At 47.6% G+C, this 23,779-nt stretch overlaps 1 protein-coding gene across 2 annotated transcripts in view; it reads right to left on the bottom strand.

The window, feature by feature from the left end:
- Positions 1 to 8,542: 8,542 nt before the first annotated feature.
- LOC144756173 (E3 ubiquitin-protein ligase TRIM39-like) overlaps positions 8,543 to 23,779 on the bottom strand; it is a 201,073-nt gene continuing 185,836 nt past the window's right edge. For both annotated transcript variants that reach the window (XM_078645754.1, XM_078645755.1), the window contains one exon: positions 8,543 to 11,858. In XM_078645754.1, coding sequence (XP_078501880.1) covers positions 11,347 to 11,858 — 512 coding nt within the window. In that variant the 3' untranslated portion in view covers positions 8,543 to 11,346. The remainder of the gene's footprint in view (positions 11,859 to 23,779) is intronic.

Here is a 23,779-nt window from a genome sequence, read left to right on the forward strand (position 1 = left end):
ACCCACCTCAGTGAGGACACTTGTCACCCCTGGCTTGACAAAATGGCAAAAATATGTTAAAACACATATTTTTGACATTTTGTCACCCCCTCCTCAGTGATGACACTGGCAGGTGTAGGAGATGTCTAGTTTCATGCACCAGAGTTTTAGCCCCGTGTAATATACCGGATCAGGTGTCATTTTGAAAACCTAGACACCTCAGTGGGCAACATTTGTGTCTTTCCCCTATTCCTCCCCCAGGTCAGCCCTTACTCTTGCAAACAGACGAGGGATTCTTAATCTCAAGCGATCTATTGACTTGGGACACATTAAAGTCCTCCACTTTGTCGAATGACAATTTCAACCCAGTAGACTAAAGTGGGGTAGCGCTTCTGTGTCTTCCTGAGACCTATGATAGGGATGTCACAGCTGGATGTAGCAATAGCATCGGGTGGTCTGTATGTCATATACGTCTTACAAACAACTTGATTCTCTCGTCACTATGACCCCTATGCTTTAAACCGTGAAGCTGTCAAAACCCTGAGAATTCCTCCCTAACCAGGTATCCCATGAGCTGTAAATTCAACCATTTATCTTTCATGCTTCTTGCCAAGTTCAATCCCCTGCCAGTGTAGCCCCGGAAGACCATCCAGAGTACAACTGCCGTATAAGGTGTGAGAGAGGTGGTTAGCCGTAATCCTATCTGACCCCAGGAACCTGATAGGAACCTCAAGTTTGATATGTTTATGCTCAGGACATTGCGGCACACCTTTTATTAAGGATCATGTAGATATCCCCAGTCCAAAAATGCCTCTTCTGGAAACGTGGTATTTTCTTGCCTAAGCTTTCCTGTAGGCTTTGCTAGCTGTCTGGGTTTGGAGCAGCAGGGGTAGCTGGGTCAGACCTGACTGGAGAGAGAGATCGGTATTCAGAGCATGGGGAGGGGTGACTCTTTGATCTAAGCAAGGTAATGCCTGGCAAGCTGAATGATGGCTCCACCTCCCACTGGGCATCTAATAGCAGGCCCCCTCATTCTGAAATGGCAGCATATCGACTCCTAAACCAAGTGCTCCCCGACCCCACCGAACTGATTCTAGCTGGATACAGTGATTTGTGACTATAGAGAACAAAGACTTTTTAGGTATAAAACTCTGCGCTGAAAACATTTCCAAGTGTGTTCCTTCTGGATGTCAAGACGAAACTGTCCGAGTGAACAGAGGAAAGGACTTTGAAACTTTCCCCAAGCTTGCGGAAGTAACTACCCAAGGGCCTGAATCGAGAGTGCCTCATGTTGAAGTCTCAGGGACAATAGACTTCAACCTGCCAGCCGTCGGAGTTCCTGTGCGAGGAATTCTACTTGCAGGTGAGGCCTCCGTCGAGTAATCCGGAGCCTCTGGTTCTACTGTGAGGAACGCGGACTGGTAACCCTTCACTGAACCTATGCGGGCCGCTGCAGCTAAGAGAGAGCTGCCGCCACTGAGAGCCCGCCTGAATTGGAACTTTCGGAACCTTCGCAGGTCCTGCGTGGGCCGCCACAGTTAAGAGAGAGCTACCGCCGCTGAGAGCCAGCCTGAAGTTGTACCTTCAGAACCTTCGCTGTATCTTTGTGGGCCGCTTCAGCTAAGAGAGAGCTGTAGCCGCTGAGTGCCCACCGTTGTGCCAGCATGGTCGAGATCATCCTTCGTCCTGTGGGTTGCTGAAGCTGAAAGAGAGCTGCTGCCGCTGAGTGCCCGCACTTTTGCCAACTTTGCATCGTGATTCGCCCTGTGGGCCGCCACAGCTAAGAGAGAGCTGCTGCCGTTGAGTGCCAGCACCTTTGCCAACTTTGCATCATCGTGATTCATCCTGTGGGCCTCCGCAGCTAAAAAAGAGCTGCTGCTGCTGAGTGCCCGCACTTTTGCCAACTTTTCATCATCGTGGTTCATCCTGTGGGCCTCCGCAGCTAAAAGAGAGCTGCTGCCGCTGAGTGCCGGCACTTTTGCCAACTTTTCATCATCGTGGTTTGTCCTGTGGGCCGTCGCAGCTAAGGGAGAGCTGCCGTCACTGTGTGCCCGCATCTTGTTCACCATTGTCGAGGATTGTCGCTAACGTCTCATGGGCCGCCCCAGCTAAGAGAGAGCTGCTGCCACTGTGAGCCCACCATGGAGCTGCAAGACGAGAGTCATCGCCACCACCAGCCCGGGCCGCCGCAGCCGCGTGCTGCTGCTGCTGAGAGCCCGCTTGTTCCCGAGTGCCCGAATCATTGTGGGTGCACTCTGTGGATCCCTGCAGCCAAGACTTGTGGTCGCTGGGAATCTGCCTGTCACCGTCTCCACTTCTTCGGGAAGCTGTGTTCTGTGTCCCCTTTCAACAGCAGGTACCTGGTGTGCAACGGGTCACGTAGGCCCCGGCCTTGAACTCAGTCAGTGTCACGATCTGGTGAATACGTAATTGCCTTTTGAATTCCTACTGGTTTACGGGCATTGTAGCTTGTTAAAACGCTTTGAGAGTCTTGAGTTAAACCTGAGATAAAGATAATATTTTTCTATACCTACTTGAGTTGTGTCCTTTTATGGTGTCGCTACTGCCTTATTGTGCATGGTCATAAGTGTTTCACACACTGCCTCTGAGATAGGCCTAACTGCTCGTGCTACGTTACCACAGGGTTGAGCAGGGGTTGTGAAAGGGGGTAGCCCACTTGCCCTGACTTAGGAAGAAGGGTCCCTATTTGGACATTGGCGCCAGCCATTGCCAACGAGAGACACCCTTTTCCAACCCCCCCCCATATCTTTGACAAATTTGCAGATATATCTCTAACGGATACCAAGAAATTCCTCATGGCAGCGAGATCAGGCTTACCCTTTGATCCCTGCCCAGTTTCTGTGATTACACTCGCCCTGACTCCCGTAGCCCACGCACTTACCTCCCTGTTTAATACCATTTTTGATACAGGGCATTTCCCAAAATTGTGGAAATTCGCTTCGGTTCTACCCTTGCTAAAGAAGCCGAGCCTCGATCCCAAGAACCCAAATAACTTTTGACCGATATCGCGTCTCCCACTACCAGCGAAAATGATTGAGACGGAAATGAATGTGCAGCTCAGTGCCTTCCCATGAGACAACCAAGAGTTGGACACCACGCAATACGGTTTTAGAGAAGGTCACTGCACCGAGTCAGCACTAATAAAATCCACGGAGGAGATAAGGGAAGCTCTGGATAGGGGAGGTAAGGCTTCCGTGGTTCTGCTCGACCTATCGGCGCCCTTTGATACGGTCTATCATGCCTTACTGATGGACCGTTTGTTGGCATGTGGGGTTCAAGGTAAAGCTTGGATGCTCCTAAAATCATTCTTATCTGGGCGTTCACAAATAGTCGCGTTAGATACATTTCACTCCAAACCTTTTACCCGGCCCTGCAGAGTGCCTCAGATGTATTCACTTACCCCCCTTCTTTTTAATGTGTACGTCTCATCACTTGCCTCACTGATTAGCTCCTTTGGTTCTAAACTGACATCCTACGCTGATGACACACAGATCGTTGTGTCGCTGCGGCCAGGCCCGGGTACTGAACTAGATAATCAGTTCCACGACTGTATGGAAGCGGTGGGGAGGTGTATGACACAAAATTGCCTTAAATTAAATACAGGTAAGACAGAGGTCATCCTTTTTGGGAATGCCAATTTGTGGACCCCTTATCTGTGGCCAATAACACTAGGCACTCTTCCCACGCCGTCAAGGAAGCAAAAAAATGTAGGCATCATGATAGATGACAAGCTCAATTTTGGAGATCAGATCAATTCAATGTCATCTGCCACCTTCCATGTACTTAGGATGATCAAAAAAATGTCTCCCTGTTAGACCTGGCACCTTGGCGTGAGTCTCCCTTCCACTTTTTGCTGATGTGCCTCATGTGTTTTGCTGGTGTTAGCTGATCAGGGCACTGTGCCACTGCCAATCAGTGCAAGTGCTCCCTATGAAAAGTGTATACATTGATTGGATTCCATGTTTGGCTTATTTGGTTTACTGTCAGACCCCAGTAAAGTGCACCAGGAGTGCCAGGGCTTGTAAATACAAATGCAGCTAGTGGGCCTGCAGCACTGGTTGTGCCACCCACAGAAGCAGCCCTTTAAAATGTGTCTAAGGTCTGCCATTGCAGAACCTGCGAGCAGTCTGGTACTGTCATGCTGACTGGGCAAGTGCACCCACTTGCTAGTCCCTAAACCTTCCCTTAACGTCATATTAGTCACCCTTATGGCAGGCCGAGGGGCAGGGTGCATTGTAAGCATAAGGTAGGACAAGCCCTGATGTGTATGGCATGTCCTAATAGTGAATTACTGCCATTTTCGTTTTTCACTATTGTAAGGCTACCTGTTCTCATAGGCCAGAAAGGGCTGCTGGAATTATTACACTCTATAATCCTAACAGACTCAGAGAGCATGGTAGAAAGTCAAGTTTAGTATGCCTGAACTATAAAATATTTCTTTTAGTAACGTTTATTTTAATATCCTGTGGTTGCAAATACTACTTTTAGAAAGTTAGTATTTGCTTGCCTAACCATTTCAGCCCGCCTCTGCTCTGATGTGTATTTGCTGTCTGGTTTCTATGTGTGACAGGGCTGGGGAATTCCAGGAGACAGGCTGGGGCTGACAGGTGGTGAATAGAGAGATTACACCGGGATGGTTGGGGGAGTGCCCCTTGACTCTGAATAGGGCTGTGCTATGCCACCTCAATGCTGGCTCCGCCCCCTGGGGACTGATGTCTCTGCCCTGCACCTTGTGAAGAGAGAGGGGAAGACTGTCAACAGAGTATTCCTGGACTGTACTTGTCACCACAATGCTGGCTTCACCTCCTGCGGAGCGTCTGATGTCCCTGCCCTGCTCACTGAAAGGAGAAACCAGAGTCTGCAAAACAAAGTGCTCAGGGACTGGACTGGATTAGGCAAAGGCCCCCCTGGCCTGAAAGAACAAAGGATTTTGTGTATAAGAGTAGGAGACCTGCTCCTAAGAAATCAGATCCTGTTTGCGCCAAGAAGAACCTCTGCCCGAAGAGAAGGACCTGGGAAAGCTGCATGGAGGACTACTATCTCTGACCTGGGAGACTGGCCTGTGGTGGGTGCCTTGCTGCAAGAAGGAGAGGAGAAAAGACTGAGAGAGACTTTTAAAATCTACTTGTGCACTTCTAAAGAAACGATCTCCAAGGGCTTGGAAGCGAGCTTGCCCCCTGAACTGAGCCCCAGGACCATTGGGCTCATCCTGCCTTCGCTGTCTGCTACTGGTCTGCCGCCTCTTCCCCCCTCGCTGGAGCTGTGATTCCCAGTGCGCCTCGCTCCCTCCTTGGGCCGTGACACTTGTGCCTGGCCGCCCCCGCCTTGTGTGAGCCCCGCTCGAGTTCGAGCCGCTCTCCCTACACCTCGCTGGGCTGCCCGCACACTGTCACCTCGCCTGTTCGCGCCGCACTGGGCGCATCTCACCCCTCCCGCCGGAATTCAACCCGAGTGCTACCTCGAGCCCCGGACGGCGCGTACGTTCGAGACGTACCCCGCCGCCCCGCTCCGCACTCTTGGATCCCGCTGGGCCTGCCCGCCTTGTACCGCAGCACCCCAGCAGACCCGAAGGTACGGCACGAACGCCGCAACGCCCTCAGCGTACGCGAGGATCTGCCCCACCCGCCTCATTGCCCCGTGGCCCCCGCTCTCCGCCTCGTTCCCAAGAAGCCAGACTCAGCTGGGACCACTGCATCAGAAGGCCGACCTGCGCCCCGTCCTCCGCCACGCCCAGCTTGCCTGTTTCGGCCGGACTCCTCAATCGCTAAGGTACTGTGTACCCGCTAGGGACCCCGGTGCGCCCACCACGGACCCCTAAGTCCGCAACGCCCGGATAGCCCTACTTGATTTTGTGAACAGTATAAGGAGTCGGACCAAGAGTGCGCCACCCGCACGGCTAAACATAACTACGCATTTACTTTAAGAGACGCTTTGCCTAAACGATCCTGTGGCTCATATTTAGAAACGTTATTACGGTCTTGTTTTTAAATCTGCATAGAAATATATTTACATAATGTTACGTATTTTCATAAAACATAGACTGGTGTCAGTTTGTGGTGGGTCATTTTGATTACTGTGTAACTGTCATAAATGCTTCACCTATAACGCTCAGGGATCAGCCTTGTCTGCTCGCGCCACCCAACCTAGAGGGTGAGCAGGGGTTATTCTCTAGAGTAAGTCCCTTGCCCTGACTAGAGGAGAGGGTCCCTGTTTGTCACAAGTGCATACCTGTGCCAACCAGAGAACCCCAATTCTAACAGTCCCCTTTTTACTGGCTGACAGCCAGCGAACAGTGGTCACAGCGCTCGTCCTGTCTAGGCTCGATTATTGTAATGGCCTCTATCTGAGCCTACAGGAACGCTTTATGAACAAACTCCAAATGCTGCAAAACTCAGCAGCAAGGCTGCTGTCAGGCACACCCATATTTGCATCCATCTCCAAGGAAATTACAAAACTTCACTGGTTGCCAGTCAGGAAACGGGTGTGCTTTAAAGCATTGTGTATAGTGTTCAAGGCATAAGCCCTGAGTTTCTGAAACAGAACATTCAATGGTACTGGCCTAAAAGGACCCTGCGCTCCATGGAAGCCAAGCTGATTACTGTACCACGTATGAGAAAAGCCTTCTGGGGTGGAAGAAGCTTTGTCATGCGGGCCACAAAAGCTTGGAATGACCTTCCGTTCCACCTGAGAAATAGCACAGCCCTGACTTTTAGGAAGAATCTTAAGACCTGGCTTTTTAACCTGTAATAGCAGTTCACCGTTTCTTTACTTAGGGATAATAACCAGCGCCAGGACACCTCCAGGTAATCGCTGCACTATATAAGTTCCCATAACATAACATGAAGCGTTTTGATTTACAAGTACTAATGAATTGATTACCTTAACTATCTAGGTGGTAAAGGTTTTCGTGAGCACTTCAGATTCAGCATTAATCAAGGAAGTAGATTCTTATGAGGCATAGATCTCTGGCGATTGCTGAAATTTGGGTATCATACTTCTTGTTGCTTTCCTCAGGTATGGCGTTAGGAAGTGGTAGGAATACCCTCTCTGCTGGCTCACAAACCATGCCCGAAATAGGGAGACTGACTTCCTATGCAAAAGTTTCTAAGCTGCTCCATCCCTACTGCAGATGAGTGTGGGTTCAATCTATAATCCGATACAGAGCTGTGAACTAGAAATCTGCCAGATGGTTTATACAAAAGGCTACTTCCTGAAACAGATATGTTTTTAGATATTAGAAGAATAGCTTAGCAAGTAAAGGGTAATGAATTACAACAGAGCTCAGAAAAATGACCCTCAAAATGAATCAATCATTGGCTCTGCAGGAATCTGACTTTACTACGGTGAAGCAGTCCTACACAACAAAGGTATAGAAGCGTAAGAGCGCTATTGACCGTGAAACTATGAAAAAATGAAGAAATGTTGCTATTTAGTGCATTAAAGAATCTTTGTCTTGATAGTGATCCGTGTGGGCCCTATTCTCGCACTTATCCAAGCGTATGATCTTTGACTAAATGAAGAGTTAGTGGGTGCGCCGGGCACTAGAGACAGCACCAGTGTGACCATGTCCCAGGTTTTGCTTTCTGTGACTATAAGCAGATCTTGAAGAGAAAACTTCATAGTCAGATGTAGTGCATAATCTCTGCTCTGGAAGATGCAAAGTGTAGCCTAGAAAGTAGTTCCGGCCAGAGCCAATATGGTCGATGTCTATTACACAGGCTTTTGACATTTCAATGCTGAATGTTATTCACAGTGAAGAGGCAACGATTATGATGGTATGTTTGTGGGGCTGCTACAGAGTTTTTTACCTTATGTTAATAAAGCTTACCTGTATATAAAGAATGGTTTATTTCAACCCAGATCATTTCAAATTTACATTAGGGGATTGCTAGATCTTTGTTATACTATTTTCTATTTTTCGAATGTTGCTAAAAGAATGTTGTTTAGAATTTTCTTCACTCAAATCAATATTTGTAAAATCAAGGAATTGCCTTCAATTTGGCTATTATGAATGCTTTATTCAGACTATGTATCCTTGTTCATTTAGGTAGCGGCCGCTTCAAGTTCAGGTGTTTTCCGGACAACTATCTACTAATTTTATGTGATTGTGTAGTTAAACATATAGTTTGAGCACTTTGAAGAGGCCCAGTGCTCTACAAACAACCAAGTATTGTATTACAAATGGGACATTATTGCATGGTGAATTGGCAATCTTGGAAATATATCACGTCCCCCTCCCCATTCAGTATGTTCTGCAGGGGTCTCCTGTTTAAGTTTTATTTACTTTGTCTATGCCCAACCATACTCCAAAATCTTAGAGATTCTGTCCAGTCCAGCCATGATTGGAATTCTTATCTAAATCCAATAGACTTCTGCAAGTTACAGGCAGCCCTACGGTCTTCCGCACCCGGATACATAGCAGTGAGAACTGAATATCCAGTATTAGAACACGTGAGCTTGTGGAGTAGCAGAATAATATTAACATTTTACATTGAACTACATTTTCCAACCATCTCTGAAATGAAAAATACAAAACACATGATTGTCTGTAGAAAAATATGGAACTTTATTTACATGCATGGATCTGTGGCAAAGGCAATCAAAGGTATGCAATAAGATAAAAAACATCAAATTGTGTATTCAACTTGAAGAAGAGCGCATAAGACTGTCCTCATCTGGAAATTTCTATATATTTAAACTGTTCATACAAGAAATACAATAATTTGGAAGTTGTGTATACATCATGATATATGAAAGGAGATTAATATTTTAGACAAAGTTATATGAAAGAAATAATTCACACTTCTTCAAAACTCTACCTAATCCCACGTCAGCCATGAAACTGTTTAATATCAACCTTTGTTTTTAACAAGGGTCTGATGGTGACAGCATCGGGCAGCTCATTGTTTAGAGGTCCACATCTCCCCACCTTGGTTTGCACTATACACAGACCTCTACCTCCCTAATCCCTATTGGATGTTCTACGACACCCACCCCCATCGGAACAGCAAAAAGGAACCATGAAAAGACAAAATATTCACAGGGAAGTAAACTGCAAAGAACAGAAGATTAAGAGGGACTGAATGAAGGAAAGAATTCAAAAGGTTAACGTATTCTGATCAGAGCGACATTCCAGGACATTTTGGTCAAATGAGAGCTAGTGGTGCATTTGGCAAGACAATCGCGGCGACGAAGCTGAAGGCTACGTTTACTGGAGATTGAATGTAGGCACAGGGGATGCTGCGAGATCGTGAACCTGAAAATACACCAGGAGTGCCTGATCTCTTTTTTTTGTCTATATTTATTATTGAAATTTTTTAAGTTTCTCTTTTCCATTTCTGACAGTTGAAACAGTTTGCTACAACATGTAGTGACAAAATCTATAGCATACTTAATCTTGACATCGTGCATTCCATACGTTTCTGCAGCAGGTATAATGATATGTTAAAATGTAAATTTTTACATTTGTCTTGCCACTGCATGCACGGCTCAGTATATCATATGTTCTTTATAGTGTTAGTACATTGCGAGTATCACGTCGAATCTAGAACAGCTTAAGGTCCACTAACATATTGTACATGCGATAAGAGAAGGGAGGAAATAAAACAAGGGAGCCGGGGTACATAACTTGGAAGAGAGCTGGAACAACCTAGTGTAGTTGCTGGCGTTTGTGTATGTGCATCGTTTTACGCACTCCCCTTAATTGCTTTGGTAATTGGTGTCTGGTGTGTGTGAGCTCCAGTTTGCCATGACATAGCAAGGGACAACAGGTCTAATGTTTACGAATGAGTTAAGGTGGCTAGACGCATGCACGGAGTTACTCTACCGAGTCAGGGCTGATCTGATTGATCCACACATTGTTGTAGTGTCGCCAGAATCACTTCCCAGCTTGCAGAGATGGGTATTTTCCCGAGGCCCATGGTTTCCTCATGTCAAATCGCTATTCCCTCAGCTCTGGCCCACGCGAGGGTAGAGTGCCTCCATGCTTGTATATGCAAGGGATCAGGTGTCTTCCATCGTTTTGTGATTAGCCTCTTAGCTGTCACCATGCCCAGAGACTTTAGTGTTTCGTGTCCAACGGAATATGTGTAGCAGGTATGCCGGCCAATCAAACGGTATCTCTCTCTCGGTGCAGGCGCGGAGCGTGGTCGCTACCTCCTCCCAGTATAAATGTAAATGTAAATCCATATTTGTAAAGCGTAAACTACTCACCCTTACGGGTCTCATGGCGCTGGGGGCCGTTGTGGAAATTAAGTGAGCTATTGCCCAGAGTCACATGGTGCTGAGCTGAGCTGCCGCCGGGGATCGAACCGTGGGCCCTGTGCTCCAAAGCCAGCTGCCCTGGCCGCTGCACTACACCTCTCCACCTCCACCTCTCCAGTATGCGCTCACAAACTAGCGCAGCCCCAGAGCATGTGCACCAAGTCTGCATTTACAGTAACACACCTGGAGCACGCTGAGTCAGAACGGTGCAGGAATACCTGATCTCTTGGCCAGAGAATGGGATGAATCATGTTAATGTGGATCTTTCAGGAATTGCAAACATGAAAGATGTAAGTCCCTGAAAGTACCGGAAGCCCAATTGTCTGGACTAACATAAAGCTCCTATAAAATCTAAATATTCCTAGGCCCCTAAAGAGCATGTGCAGAATCCAGAGAAAACCACAATTCACACTTGTTCTTACACCTGTTTCCTCTGCCATTTAGAAGATGAAGTAGGAATTGCTCTCTGCATCAACATCAGTTGAAAGGTCAAGCCAAGCTTTCCTTTCTTGACCTTGTGGTCATCAGAAAAAAATGGGATGAGTTCTGAAAAACCCCAAATCAGCCTTTGAATTAACCACTTGGCTGGCAATACCTCCTAGAGATCCTAGTGCAACCATTACTGAGAAGGAGCAGAAAATTACTGGATTGCATTTAACAGTAAAGATTACATGGTATGAATGCAGAGCCACTGCAAAATACTTCCAGCTGCAAACAGTATATGATATCTGAATTCAGGACAGTGATGTAGGTTCCTGCCCTCATCATCTACACGGACGCAACCAGCTTTGCCACCACTGGCAGTCAGGCAAACTACACACAGAGTGGCAGAGAGCCACAGTGCAGAAGTACCAAGTCTGGAATGAGTAATTACAGAAGAACAGAGGACTCTGTGTAAGGGATGCCAGGGAGAAAGTGTTGAGATAGTTAATGATTCCAGGACTGTTTATGGACAGCAGATTAGGGGGTTATACCTTCTACTCAAGGCTCAACTCAATAAATAGAAACTGTGGGGTGTCCTGTGTCAAAGTGGAACTACGCTTCAAATGCCAAAGTAGCACGCAGACACAGAGGACACAACTTCTAAACAAGACTCATGTCAGCTCCTGCAGAGAGAAAGAAGAATGGGAAGAGCTTCTCTGTGAAGGTATACTGAGAAAACAAAAACAGATGCTCTACGGTGTCTGCGTTGTACATGGACACCTGCCCCTTTTCATAGTCCAGGTACACTCCCAGCTTATTGGGTTCATCACGCGGAAAGAGTTGGATGACAGACTTTTCAAATGCTTTGTATTGAAGGAGGTTGGCGCCAATACTCCAGATACCTCGCTGGGGCGTCCATACAATCTCCCCCTTTCGATTCACAGACTCTGCCATGACTCCAACAGCCCACATTTCCCCCTTGTCCTTCAGCTCCACCTCCCAGTAATGTCTTCCTGAAGAAAAGCCTTGAGTCCCCACTACAGCACAAATAGTGCTGAATCTCTTGCTCCTGTATGGCAAGACCCGCATATTGCTTGTCCATCTGACGTATCTCCAGTCCTTTGACACAACAAGTTTAGGATGAGCAGTGTCTGGATCCATAATAATGGGCACTGTGGAGAGAAAAAGAGATGAAATGTCACACACTTTCTGTGTAATGAGTATGCAATAGTTACCAAACTCAACAGAAAGGAAACCTGGTGCCCTATTACCGATTGTGCAGACTTATGTGCAAACTAGAAATGTGTGCCCTATTAAAGAGAATGCTCTGCCCTCAGGACAGCCGTAAACTCATACAACCCTGGGGGCAGGACATTCAAGTGAAATACGGAGCGCCGCTTCAAAGCTGCTAGGTGTTTCACTGTGCTTTAAAGAGAGGAAAGAGATGCCCTTGTAGGGGGGTGTAGTGAGTGACCACGTGCCAGGGGATATCTGGTGGGGTTGATGGGACCCCTTTTATCCCCTCCAGAGGGCAGCCATTAGGGGGTGCACTAACAGTGCACCACCTTTTTGTGGCACACTTTCGGTGTGCCTCCAAACAGCTTCTTTGCCTTTGCGCGCAAGTCCATAATACGCTGCAAGCGCATAGGCAAAGAGATTCCTTTCTTTGCATGGGGTCACGCTCCCATGGAACTTTTATTTTTTTCAATTATCTTTATTGCATTTTTGAATTTTGTAACCGTCTGGGGACATCCGAAGTAACACACATACATATACAAACCAACATTATGAAAGGGTACATATAGCAGAGGTGCATAGCAGAAGTATGATTACAAATCGCGTATGGACAAATACGCCACTACTGGTGTACTATGATAGTAAACAGTTGCATGCTACTCTCTTCCCGCATTACTTCATTCCATTAGTAACGTCTGCATAATATGTAGTTCTGTCTTATACTTGATTGTTCAATTATTACGTGGAATGTACAGAAACAAATCACATGGGGGCTGTAAATGCATGTCCACCTCAGTATAGATTAGGAAATCTGCAAGATATGCCAATAAGACATAGAGAACCTGGTTCACTAAACTAAATATTTGCTAAACAAACTGCCATCAGAAAACAAAACCACAATATGCGAATGGGTATGTGTAATGTGTGTCTCGTACTTCATGCCATGTTGGCTCACCAGTTGGGCCACTACGGCTCATGCAGGGTATGAGGGGCTAGGTAGGCTAAGTAATCGGTCGGGGACCCGGGGAGGATTCCCAGCGGCGGGCTCAGATTTCAAACATGCTTCGATGTAGGTCACGGCTGGAATAATGGGTGTCATGCGTTTAGTGACTTGGGGCCTCCGGTGCTCAAGTCAGGTACTGACAGGGGGCAGTGCCGTCTTCATTGTCGCTTCCGTGCGTGAGCTGTGAGTATGGTGTCCCAGTATTGTGCTATTATGAAGCCCAGCGGTCTCCTCCCTATGCAGTGTTGTGCTATCCGCCTGCGCCCATACTGTGAGGGATCTTTCCCATCTGACTATTACCGGGGGCGTTGTGCTTCCACCTTTTTGTGATTAATTGCTTCGCCACTATCAGTCCCAGATCATGAAACCGGGATGTGACTATTTTTCTTGGACCTGGCACATAGCCCCAGTATGCAAACTTCCCATGAATGCAGCAGGGGTATGTTGGTGCAATTATCAAGGGCCGTAGTTACTGCGTGCCAGTAGAGTTGTAGGGAGGTGCAGGACCAGACCATGTGCAGTAGGTTCGCATTAAGCTGCTGACAGCGTGGACATGCAGAGGTGGCAATGTTGAAGTACCTGTTTATGTTATCGGGCGAGAGGTATGCTCTTTGTATAATGTATGTTTGTATAAGCTTGAATTTAGAACTTTTCGGTACATATGAGGAGCTGGCTAGGATAGCACTACATTCTTTTTCCTACCACGGTGACCCTCTATCCTCCTCCCAACTTGTGCAAAGACTCAGCATGGGTTTCAGTAGAGCGGACACCAGCCAGTGTACTATGTGTGAACCCGCACCCATTACGTGCAAGTACTGCAGCAGCAGGTGTGTCATCGGTTCAGTCGTCATGTCCCCCCAAGCGGCCGTTATGGCCCTTGTGAGAGAGGTGTGCAAAAGAAACTGCCCTGCAGGCAAATAATAGTTTTCCTTCAGCGCCTCAAATGAGAGTAAGGAACCATCCGTGTAAAAGCCGCCCAGTGTATCTATGCCAGCTTTTTACCGGTGTGCAAGAACCTCCTCGGTGGTGCCCGCCCTTCCTCTAGGGGTCCCCGTGAGTGGTAGTATCAGGGCGTACGGGGTGACTTCCTGGGTTAGGTGGAGGCTCCTTTTGTAGCATTCATACACTAGTTCTAGGTGAATTTGGGATGGACGTGGAGGCTTGGCAATAGGGTGAAACAAAAGGTAGATCTGGGTTAAAGTCCAGGGCTGCTGCAGGGTCGCCGTGTCCTCCAGGCTCCTGCCGCTTAACCACTTCATCACCCATTGTAACTGGGCCGCTAACTAGTATAACTCCATGTTGGGGACTGCCAGCCCTCCCTGGCTGGTAGGAGCATATAGCTTCCATAATGCTACCCGGGGCCTGCCTTTGTTCCAAATTAAGTCACGGAACAAACGCTCCAAATCACGGAAGGTCTTGGTCGAGAGGTAGATCGTAAGATTCGAAAAATAATATAATAGTTTAGGGAGGATAATCATCTTTATCAAAGTAATGCTGCTCATATCGTTCAGTGGGAGTGACTTCCAAAATTGCACTTGGGCTCTAACAGCCAAAATAGCTCTGGTTAGGTTGCCTTCCAGTATATCAACAGGTGATCGGTATATGAAGACGCGAAGATAGCGGAACGTTGCAGGGTACCACGTGAGAGCGGAGCCGTTGAGGAGCACCTCTGTCCCAACTGTGTCTTCACTAAAGGAATAAACTCCCGACTTAGCCCAGTTTACCAGGAGATCAGACATCATCTCAAATGTCTTGAGTTCAATTCAAAATTTCTTTATTCGGTATTTCAATTATAGAAATCCATAAAAGCAATATTGTACACATTTTTATATTATTAAGCAGAAAATTTATAATACACTGTAACTAAAGAAACAAGGTTAAAAGGAATGTAGGTTCACATTTCATTTAAAACATTAATCTTTGCATTAACAAAAAGTCACTTTACAGGTTTTTTCTATGCCTAAAAATGCATTTCAGGAAATTAACAACGTGATAGCAAGTAATTTACGAATCTAAAAACTGTAAACGCAACATGGCAGGGCGGCATTGTCTGACACCCCACAGTTTTAACAAAGATAGTAACCAGAGTTTGCGATGTTCATTATAAAATTCGCAAAACATGGCTACATGTATAGTGGACTGCGGTGATTTATCATCGCAGGGACAGAGAGGTAAAGTTTGGTCCCAAGCATTCATTGTGGGAAAAGCTACTAACCGGTGAAATAGGTTTAATCTGAATCTGGTCAGTAGAAATCGATCGAAAATACCTATTTCAAGCGTTAGGTAAGGCTGGATGGTAAGGGTAGTCTGGACCATGACAGCGTGATGGACGGAAGGTTTCCCTATTTCGCTGGCGAGCCTTAAGTTGTTGAAGTGGCTCAAAGCCATGTCTTTTAGGTCTTTCTTGGATATCTCACTGATCTTTGCCGGTGTGGAGTAGAAAGTCTCTAGGCCTAGGTCAGTGAGAAAGTTTTTGATGTAGGCAAGCCATCTTATTTTTAGGGAACGATCTAGTGCCATAGAGTCAGCCACGATCCCCTTGGTTAGCGTGTTTTTATCAGAGGTCCAGATACGTCGCCATAGTAGCAACGGTTGGATTTTTACCAGGTCCTCTATATATGGTATGCCTAGTTCTGTGTGGCATGCGTATGTTAAGGATCGTTTCGGTGCTACAAGGAGAAACCTTAAAAAAGTGTTCTCTACAACCTGTAAAGCAGTAACATCCGCGTGCCCCCAGACTCTGGCCCCGTACAGTGCAGTTGACTGGCATTTGGCACTGTAAATTTTTAGTAATTCCAGGGGCGACCGTTTGCCCAGTTTTTGTGAAAAGGACATCAGGGCTGCTATGGCTCTCTTAAAGCAATGTTTCCTGGCCTCGACTGTCACTTTCCAGGACAGTTTGTTATCTATTGTGATACCTAGATAGGGGTAGTGAGCTGTCACATCTATTTTTTGGGTTATAAGCAATAGGTCCTTAGGCTGTTTTCTCCCTGTACCTGCCATCATTACAAAGGTCTTCTTAATGTTAATGTGGAGGTCAAGACTGCCCATGAAGATCGAATATCTGGAAAGTACTTTCTGCAGTTCACGCGGAGTCCGAGCCAGTAGGACGGCATCGTCTGCACAGAGCAAAGCGGGAATCGGGCGCTGTTTTACTTGTGGGAGGTCCTGGGCACCCCTCAAAAGCTCAACCTCCAAGCTGTTTGTATAGAGGGAAAAAAAGAAGGGGGCCAGGACACAACCTTGCCTGACTCCACGCTCTACTCCAAAAGATGCCGATAGCTCGCCCTTTGCACCGAAACGGACTCTCGCGGAAGCCTTAGAGTATAATTCCCTCAGGAAGACTAAAAGTGGGGGATCCACCCCCATTTGTGACAGTACAGACCATAATTTCGTGTGGGAGACGCAATCAAAAGCTGCAGACAGGTCCACATACACCATGTAGAGTCTGTCCTGCTTTGCATGACTGTATTTCCCTATGATCATAGATAGGTTTAGAGCCTGTTCTACTGTCCCAAAGCCTTCCCGGAAGCCAAATTGCAAATCGGACAGAATACCCCTTTCCTCCACCCACTGCTGGAGTCGTTCAAAAATTACCCTGCCAGCTACCTTGCCCAGCGAGTCCAATAATGAGATCGGGCGGTAGCAGGCAGGGTCCTGGCGGTCTCCCTTTTTGAAAATCGGGACCATAACGGACTTCGTCCAGGACTCCAGAAGCCCCTTCTTTGCAGCTGCCCTGCATACCCTGGTGAGTATGGGGGCCCAGAGATCTGTATTATATTTAAAGAAGTCCACTGGAACACCGTCAGGCCCGGGAGCTTTTCCATTTTTACTTGATTTTAGTGCCAATAGGACCCCAGAGATGTCAAACTTTATGGAGATGGGATATGCCCCAACTGCGGGGGATTCATCATCAGTTTCTAAATCTGTTTCTCTTTTTTTGAAAATTTTAGAAAAGTAAGATACCCACACGGCCTCTTCTATGGCGACTTTGATTTTTGGGGTATTATCGTCAGCCAGAAATGGAGATCTTACTACCCTCCAAAAGGCTTCGCTGTTTTTTGCAAGGGCACTTTTATGAAGTTCGTCCCACAGGGCCTGCTTTAATTCGGCCTTTCTCTGGTTCGTCGGATAGAGGTATTCTTTTCACAGTGTGGCAATTAGCTGAGGGTCTCTGTCATCTTTATTCAGTGCCACTTTTAGTTTAGAATGAGCCAATGTGCAGTCATGATTAAACCATCCTTTTTTGTTCGAGGTTTGGGCTGTTAGTTTCCCTGTGAGTAGGGACTTAATTTTTTCTAAAATCATAGAGAAATTACTTAAGACTTCCTCGTCTGCCACCCTTTGATCTAGGCATTTTTTGATGTGAGGGTATGTTGATTTCATCAACTCTTCGGTAAGTTGGCCAGGATTTATCTTTGCCCATTTTAAGGTGAACCCATTTAACTGGCCCAGCTGTAAGTTATTCTGACTCAGGGTTTTTACTATCATTAGGGGAAGGGATTGTTGGTGAATTAGGTACATTTCCAATTTAAGAGCCAAGTGGTCACTTAGCGCATTAGGAATAATAATAATCCACATTTGTAAAGCGCACAATCACCCGTAAGGGTCTCTAGGCGCTGGGGGCCGTCGGGAAGATTAAGCAAGCTATTGCTCAGAGTTACATGGTGCTGGGCTAACCTGCCGCCAGTGCCGGGGATCGAACCGTGATCCCCAGATTCCGGAGTCAGTCGCCCGAGCCGTGGCGCCACACCTCTCCCATGAATAACTTCAAAGTGCTTGACTCTGTTTAGCAGACCAGCCGATAGTAAAATATTGTCTACCGTTGTGTGATGGCCCCTCCCCACATAGGTTGTCTCTAACTGATTGGTATTGCCATTTGGACTGTTCGCTATTTGGAGGTCCAGATCTGATAGCAAATCATTCATTGTGTCACCGAATTTAGTGTGACGAAAATGGGTAAGGGGGTTACCCTTCTCAGTCACCATCCCAGCACAATTTTTTCCCAAAAGAGTGCAGTGATGTAGGTTGAAATCCCCCCCATAAGAATGAGACGGTGCCCTTTCCGCCTTTTGCCTGTTTTAAATTGGAGAATTTCTCATTTAGGTTAGATATCAGCCTCAGAAGCTGTCGTTCCTCCAGGTTATTATAGAAATTAGTAAGGAAAACAGTCTCGTTTTTGGGTAGGGAGAGGGAAAGAATCTGGAAGTTAACGTCCAGTTCAACCATAGTTATTTTTATATGCTGGATGGTATTTGCTATGTAGATATTTAATCCCCCCTTTGGCCTGCCCATAGTCCCCATCAGTGCTGGGGAGAACTAGGTCCTAAATCCCAGAAGGTGGAGTTCAGTCTGCGACCATGTCTCCTGGAGGCAGACAATTTGTTGACTATCTACAAAGCTCAGCATACTCCCATCTTCAATTTTTGGGCGAAGACCAGCGATGTTCCAAAAAACGACGCCCAGAACTTGGGGGTCCCCCTTGGGAACATCACCAGTATGTGGAATGGCAGGCTCCACTGGGTTTAACCCCAGTGGGTCTTCTGCCTGTGATGGTCAATCAACTGACTCTAGGCCACTGTACCTATTCATCGTTGATATTCCATTCCAGCCCTCCCACAGCGTGGTAGGTCCCTATAGTTTCCCCTCTGATGTTGTCCACCCCACTCTTCCCTTTCTCTGCCCCGATGTCGAGGTCCCACTGTGTACCAGGGTCCATCATAGAGAGAACCATCACGAAACCTGGGGGGATAGAAGAAAGAGAGGCGCTTTGTTCCTATCCCACCGTTTAAACTCAAATCTTCCCCTGCGCAGATGTGGTCAGCTATTCTGGGGTCTTCAAAGGTGATTAGGACACAGTCACCCTGTATTGTTTTTCTACCATGGCCGACCCAAGGGGACCTTCTAACCATCAGAATTCCAGTTGAACAGTAGGCCGGGGGTGGGCGGTTCATACTGAGCCAGTGTTGGATCTTATTCCTTAGTGACCAGTTTGGTTCAGAGTTTTGATCCGCCAATTCTGGAACACCAGTCATGATAACGACAAAGGGATCCGCTTCTGGTGGGAGGTTGACAGGAAGTCTTCCATCTAGCGGTTCTCTCTCCCTCCCTTTGTTTGATTGTGTTGATTGTATTTTTAAACCTGTGTTGTTATTTTCACGATTAATATTTGAGTTAGTGGTTATATTTGGAGGATTTGATGGTGGCTTCTCTATTGTCTTAATTTTGACCACTGTGGTTGGGGTGGATTTGGCTGCTACCACTGGGACAGTCGATTTTATATTTTGGGCGGTGGGAGTAGAGCTGGGGTGCTTGCCTGCCACACCTTTTTGTGCTCCCTGGTTTGGGTTGAGTTTTAAGTTAGATTTTATCAGGGCTGAAAGTTCAGCTAATGCTTTTTCTATCTTAGATAGTCTGACTTGTAATGGTGTAAGGGTTTGCTTTAATAGGTCTCCAATTTTTAATAACAGTTGGGTGTTGGGGTTTTCGTCTGCCTCCTGGTTTGATGGTACATTTCTTGCAGTTTCTAAGGTAATCGGGGGCGGGGAGTCATGTGGTGTGTGGTGTACCATCACCGTATGTCTATTCTGGTTCTCTATCATGGGTGGGTCGGGGGGGTTCTCTACTGTCTCGGTATGAAGTTTAGAAGGTTTTTCTATTTTTTATTTGTTTGGCCAGCAGGTTTCTTTTTCCTTATCGCTCCCTCTCTCCTCCCTCTTGACTGCCTTATCTCTTCCGGGGTTGGTTGGGGCACTAGATCTGGAGTCTTTTCTAGATCTAAGATTGATTGTGTTACCGAGAGCTGTGAGACCGATAGGTCAACTGTGTTGGGTAAGCTATGCCTTTGACCCCCACCTTCACTCCATCTTAAATCCCTTCGGGAATCCGGCGTTCTTACATTTGCCAGGTGCCCCATGGAGGATCTTTTAGCATTTGCTAAATCTTGGGATACTCTACATGAGGGAGATACTCTGGTCTATAAATGAATTAGCCCTAGTGATGAAGCTATCTACAGGACCTGTGAGTTGCCCTTTCTTTGCCGCAGTTTTGCTTCTGCTTCCTCTAGTGGACATAATAAGGTTTAAATGCTATCGAAAGGTAAGATAACGTGTGTAAGCGCTGGAAAATATGGGGGTTCGTAATAGCTGTTAATAGGTATTGGGGAAAAATAAAAGGGACAGTAGCAAATCAAAGGATAGTCTTGGATAATGACAGTTTTTAGGGGAATGGCCCAGCCCGGTCCTAAACGGTCTCTAACGGGCTACAACGGGCCCGCCCTTGGCCCGGGCTTAGCCCCGGGCTGAGTCCCACGCGCGTCCCGCGATGCGCGGTGGGCGCCCAATTATATACGTAATAGGGGGCGTGGCACGGTCGGGAAGAGGAACCAGCTGTGGGTGTACAGCTGAATGCTGGTCCTCGCAGTCCCGGTCTCCCCTTCTCTCTCCTCCCAGCTGCTCCAAAACCAAGCAGCACAGGCTCCACGAAAAACAACAGAGTCCTGGCGAAGAAGGGACCTCCAGCCACTACACACGGGCAGGGAATTCACCAAAGTCCACAATCCAATCACGAGCGGCACCCTGCTCGTCTTGAGTGTGTCCGCTATGGACGTGGGGATGTCATGTAGATCGCGCACATACAGTAACAAATCGTCGGCATATAATGAGACGGCATGCATCCCATCTCCCAACTTGATGCCACATGCTGCACCATCCCTACGGAGTAACATCGCCTGCGGTTCCATAACTAGGGAGAAGAGTAGCGGGGACAGGGGGCATCCCTGGCGTGTCCCTCGCCTCACTCGAATGGGATCTGAGATGAGCCGACCCGTCCTGACCCAGACAGTGGGGCGTTGATAAAGCAGTTGGACCATGCCCATGCAGTGGTCCCCCAGGTCACACTTGTGTAGTACCTTCGCCAGATAGGGCCACTCCAAGGAGTCAAAGGCCTTCTCCAAGTCTAGTATGAGGCAGCGAGAGCGTGGCCATCTGTGTAACGCATATTTCTGTACCCGGAAGAACCTGCGTATATTAAATGAGGTGCATCTAGAGGGGACAAAACCATTCTGGTCGGGGTGCACCATTGCCTGTACCAACGGCAATAAGCGATTAGCAAGAATCAATGCGAAGATCTTGTAGTCAGTGTTCAGTAGCGCTTCGTTTTGCATGCTAGTGAGTGTAGAGTCATCTGTTGCAGTCTCATACACTTTTAATAACTGTAGCGCTAGTATATGGGCGTATGCCTTATAAAATTCTGTCGGCAGACCATCAGGTCCCGGAGATTTTCCATTTGACAATGAGAATAGGCTATCCTGGACCTCCTTAAGAAGGACAGGGTCATTCAGTTCCACCCTCTGAGCCCGCATAGGATGTGGCAAGGTGATCCCCTCAAGATAAAGTTGCAGCTTCATAGGGGTAGCCTGTGCATGGGATGTGTATAAGTCCTGATAATGCGCTACAAATTCACAGTGTATGTCCCACTATGTGTATGTTGTAGTCCCTCATGTCGTGCGTACAGAGGCCCCAAGGGTCGACGACTCATCCTGGTGGATCAGCCATGTGAGCAATTTCCCCGCTTTATCCCCCAAGTGATGTGTCCTCGCCGAATGCGCTGCATAATTGAGGCAGCATATCCATTCTAGTAACCAAGCATGTTCCTCCCTGTGGTGTGCGAGTAGTCTTGAGGAACCCTCAGTCACCTCCTGTTCACTGGATGCCAGCTTTCGCTCTAAAATGGTGAGATCTTTCTCTAGCTGCACTCGGAAGCCCGCTTGTGTTACCAGACAGTGCCCCCTCATAACCACCTTAAGGGCGTCCCACTCCAGAAGTGACGAGGCTGTGCCTCCGTTTTCATCAAAGTATTGTGCTATAGTGGTAGCTAATAAGTCGCGAAAAGGCAAGTCAAGTGTTCAGCTGGAGGTGCCAGATAGGGATCGGCGGCACCCAGCCTCCCACTGCAGCACATGGGGTTATGATCAGAGTGCGCCCGCCCCATGTAGTGCGACCCAGAAATACATGGTAAGAGATGACTGGACACCATAAAACGTTCAAGCGTACATGAAGATCATGCGCACCAGAATAATAGGAATACACTCTGTCTTGAGGGTTTCTATGCCTCCATGCATCGGTTAAATGCCACTGTATTTCCCAGTTTTTTAACGCTTTCATGGCAGAGTGCGTAGTTTTGCCAGGCAGGGGGGGGGGGGAGGAGCGGTCCAGTGAGACGTCTAAAATGCTGTTGTAGTCACCGCCTAGCACCATGGGGTATCATGCCATGCCGCCAGTTTATGAGATGCCATCTCCAGGAAAGCGGCCTGATTTGTGTTTGCCGCATATAGTGATGCAATAATCACCGTCCGTCCAGAGCGCCCCCCTTGACCATGACGTATCTGCCCTCCGTCTCCATTATGGAATCCACCACCCGGAAGGGTGTCCCCGGCCTCACCCATAGTAAAACCCCTCATACATATGCCGAATAGCCCGAGGCGAATAATTGCCCCCTCCACCTCCAGTGTAGTCGTGTCACTTTTGGATTAGTCAAGTGTTTCTCCTGGAGGAGAGCAATTTGTATATGATGACGTTTCAAATATGAATAGATGAGGTACCGGCTCGATGGGCTGTATATACCTCTCACATTCCAAGTCCCTATCTTAATGGGTGTCATAATGTACGAGTATCAGCAGTGCGCAAGGCCTTGCCAGGCCAATGGGTGGATGGAGGCGAAGCATAATGTGTGGAGGCGGCGCCAGGGTCAGTGCCCACCCAGAGCCAACATTCTGACTGTTGTACCTCAGTGCATACATGATGGCATAACAAACATGTGAACTGAAAATAAAGAAAAGCAAATACCGAGAGGGCGAGTATGCAACAGCCATCCGTCCAAACATATGACAAAAGCAGCATGCAACTAGCGTCTAGGGGGGACTATCGCACAGAGCAATCTACGATGTGTCAGTAAGTGGGGTCCGTCACTAGTAGCTACCCCAGCCGCTGGCCAAATGAGTGTGGGCAGGGCCGCTACTCAAATGTCATGTATGATGCACCCACAAAGGGGGAGGTCATACGGACTCGCCGTCCATTGACATTAGGACCGGACTATAGCCTTGACCCGGCCTCCCATTTGCAGTTAGGGCCCTAGCACTAGTGCGCAATTCTGACAGCTGGAGCAGAGGAACGCGCCTCATGCAGCCTGAGCGCAGGTCCATTGTACTTGCGTAGAGGGTGGCAAGGACTTCAGCGTGGTCAGCAATAAATGTGAGAGAATAGAAAATTGGGAGGTTAGACAATGTCATTAGAGGTCTGTGGAGTGATCTGAGGCAGTTCACAGGAGTCTTGTGAAGCAAGAAAATTATCCGAAAGTTCGTCTTCACATGGTGGTCCCTGCTGGTCAGAAGTCGCGTTTGCCTTGTCATCCTGTGTTCCGCATGAAGGGCCTGGAGCTGGCCACTCAGTATCAGTTCTGGGGCTGGACCAAGGGTCCGGGAGGCCAGGGTCTGTTTTCTTCTTCCCCCTGCGGCAACAGCGTGGGGAGGCCTCAGTGCCCAGTTCCTTCTGTCCGGTGGCCGAAGTCTTATCTCCCGCTGGGTCGTAGGTGTCGAGCCAGTCCTCCACTCCCTCTGAAGTGGTGAAAAAGTGAGTTTTGCCGTTTGCAATCACCCTGCACTTCGTCGGAAATAGCAACGAGTACTTGAGATTGAGTTTCCGAAGCCGTTGTTTTACTGCCATGAAGGAGTATCGATGTTTCTGGACCTGCAGCGTATAGTCCGGGAAGAACATGACTTTGTGATTTTCTATCTGTACATCCTGCAACTTCCTGGTTTCTTGGAGTACTGTGCCCCTGTCCCTGTAGTTTAGCAGA

Source organism: Lissotriton helveticus, chromosome 5_1 (genome assembly GCF_964261635.1).
Source record: "Lissotriton helveticus chromosome 5_1, aLisHel1.1, whole genome shotgun sequence".
Lineage (NCBI taxonomy): Eukaryota > Metazoa > Chordata > Amphibia > Caudata > Salamandridae > Lissotriton > Lissotriton helveticus.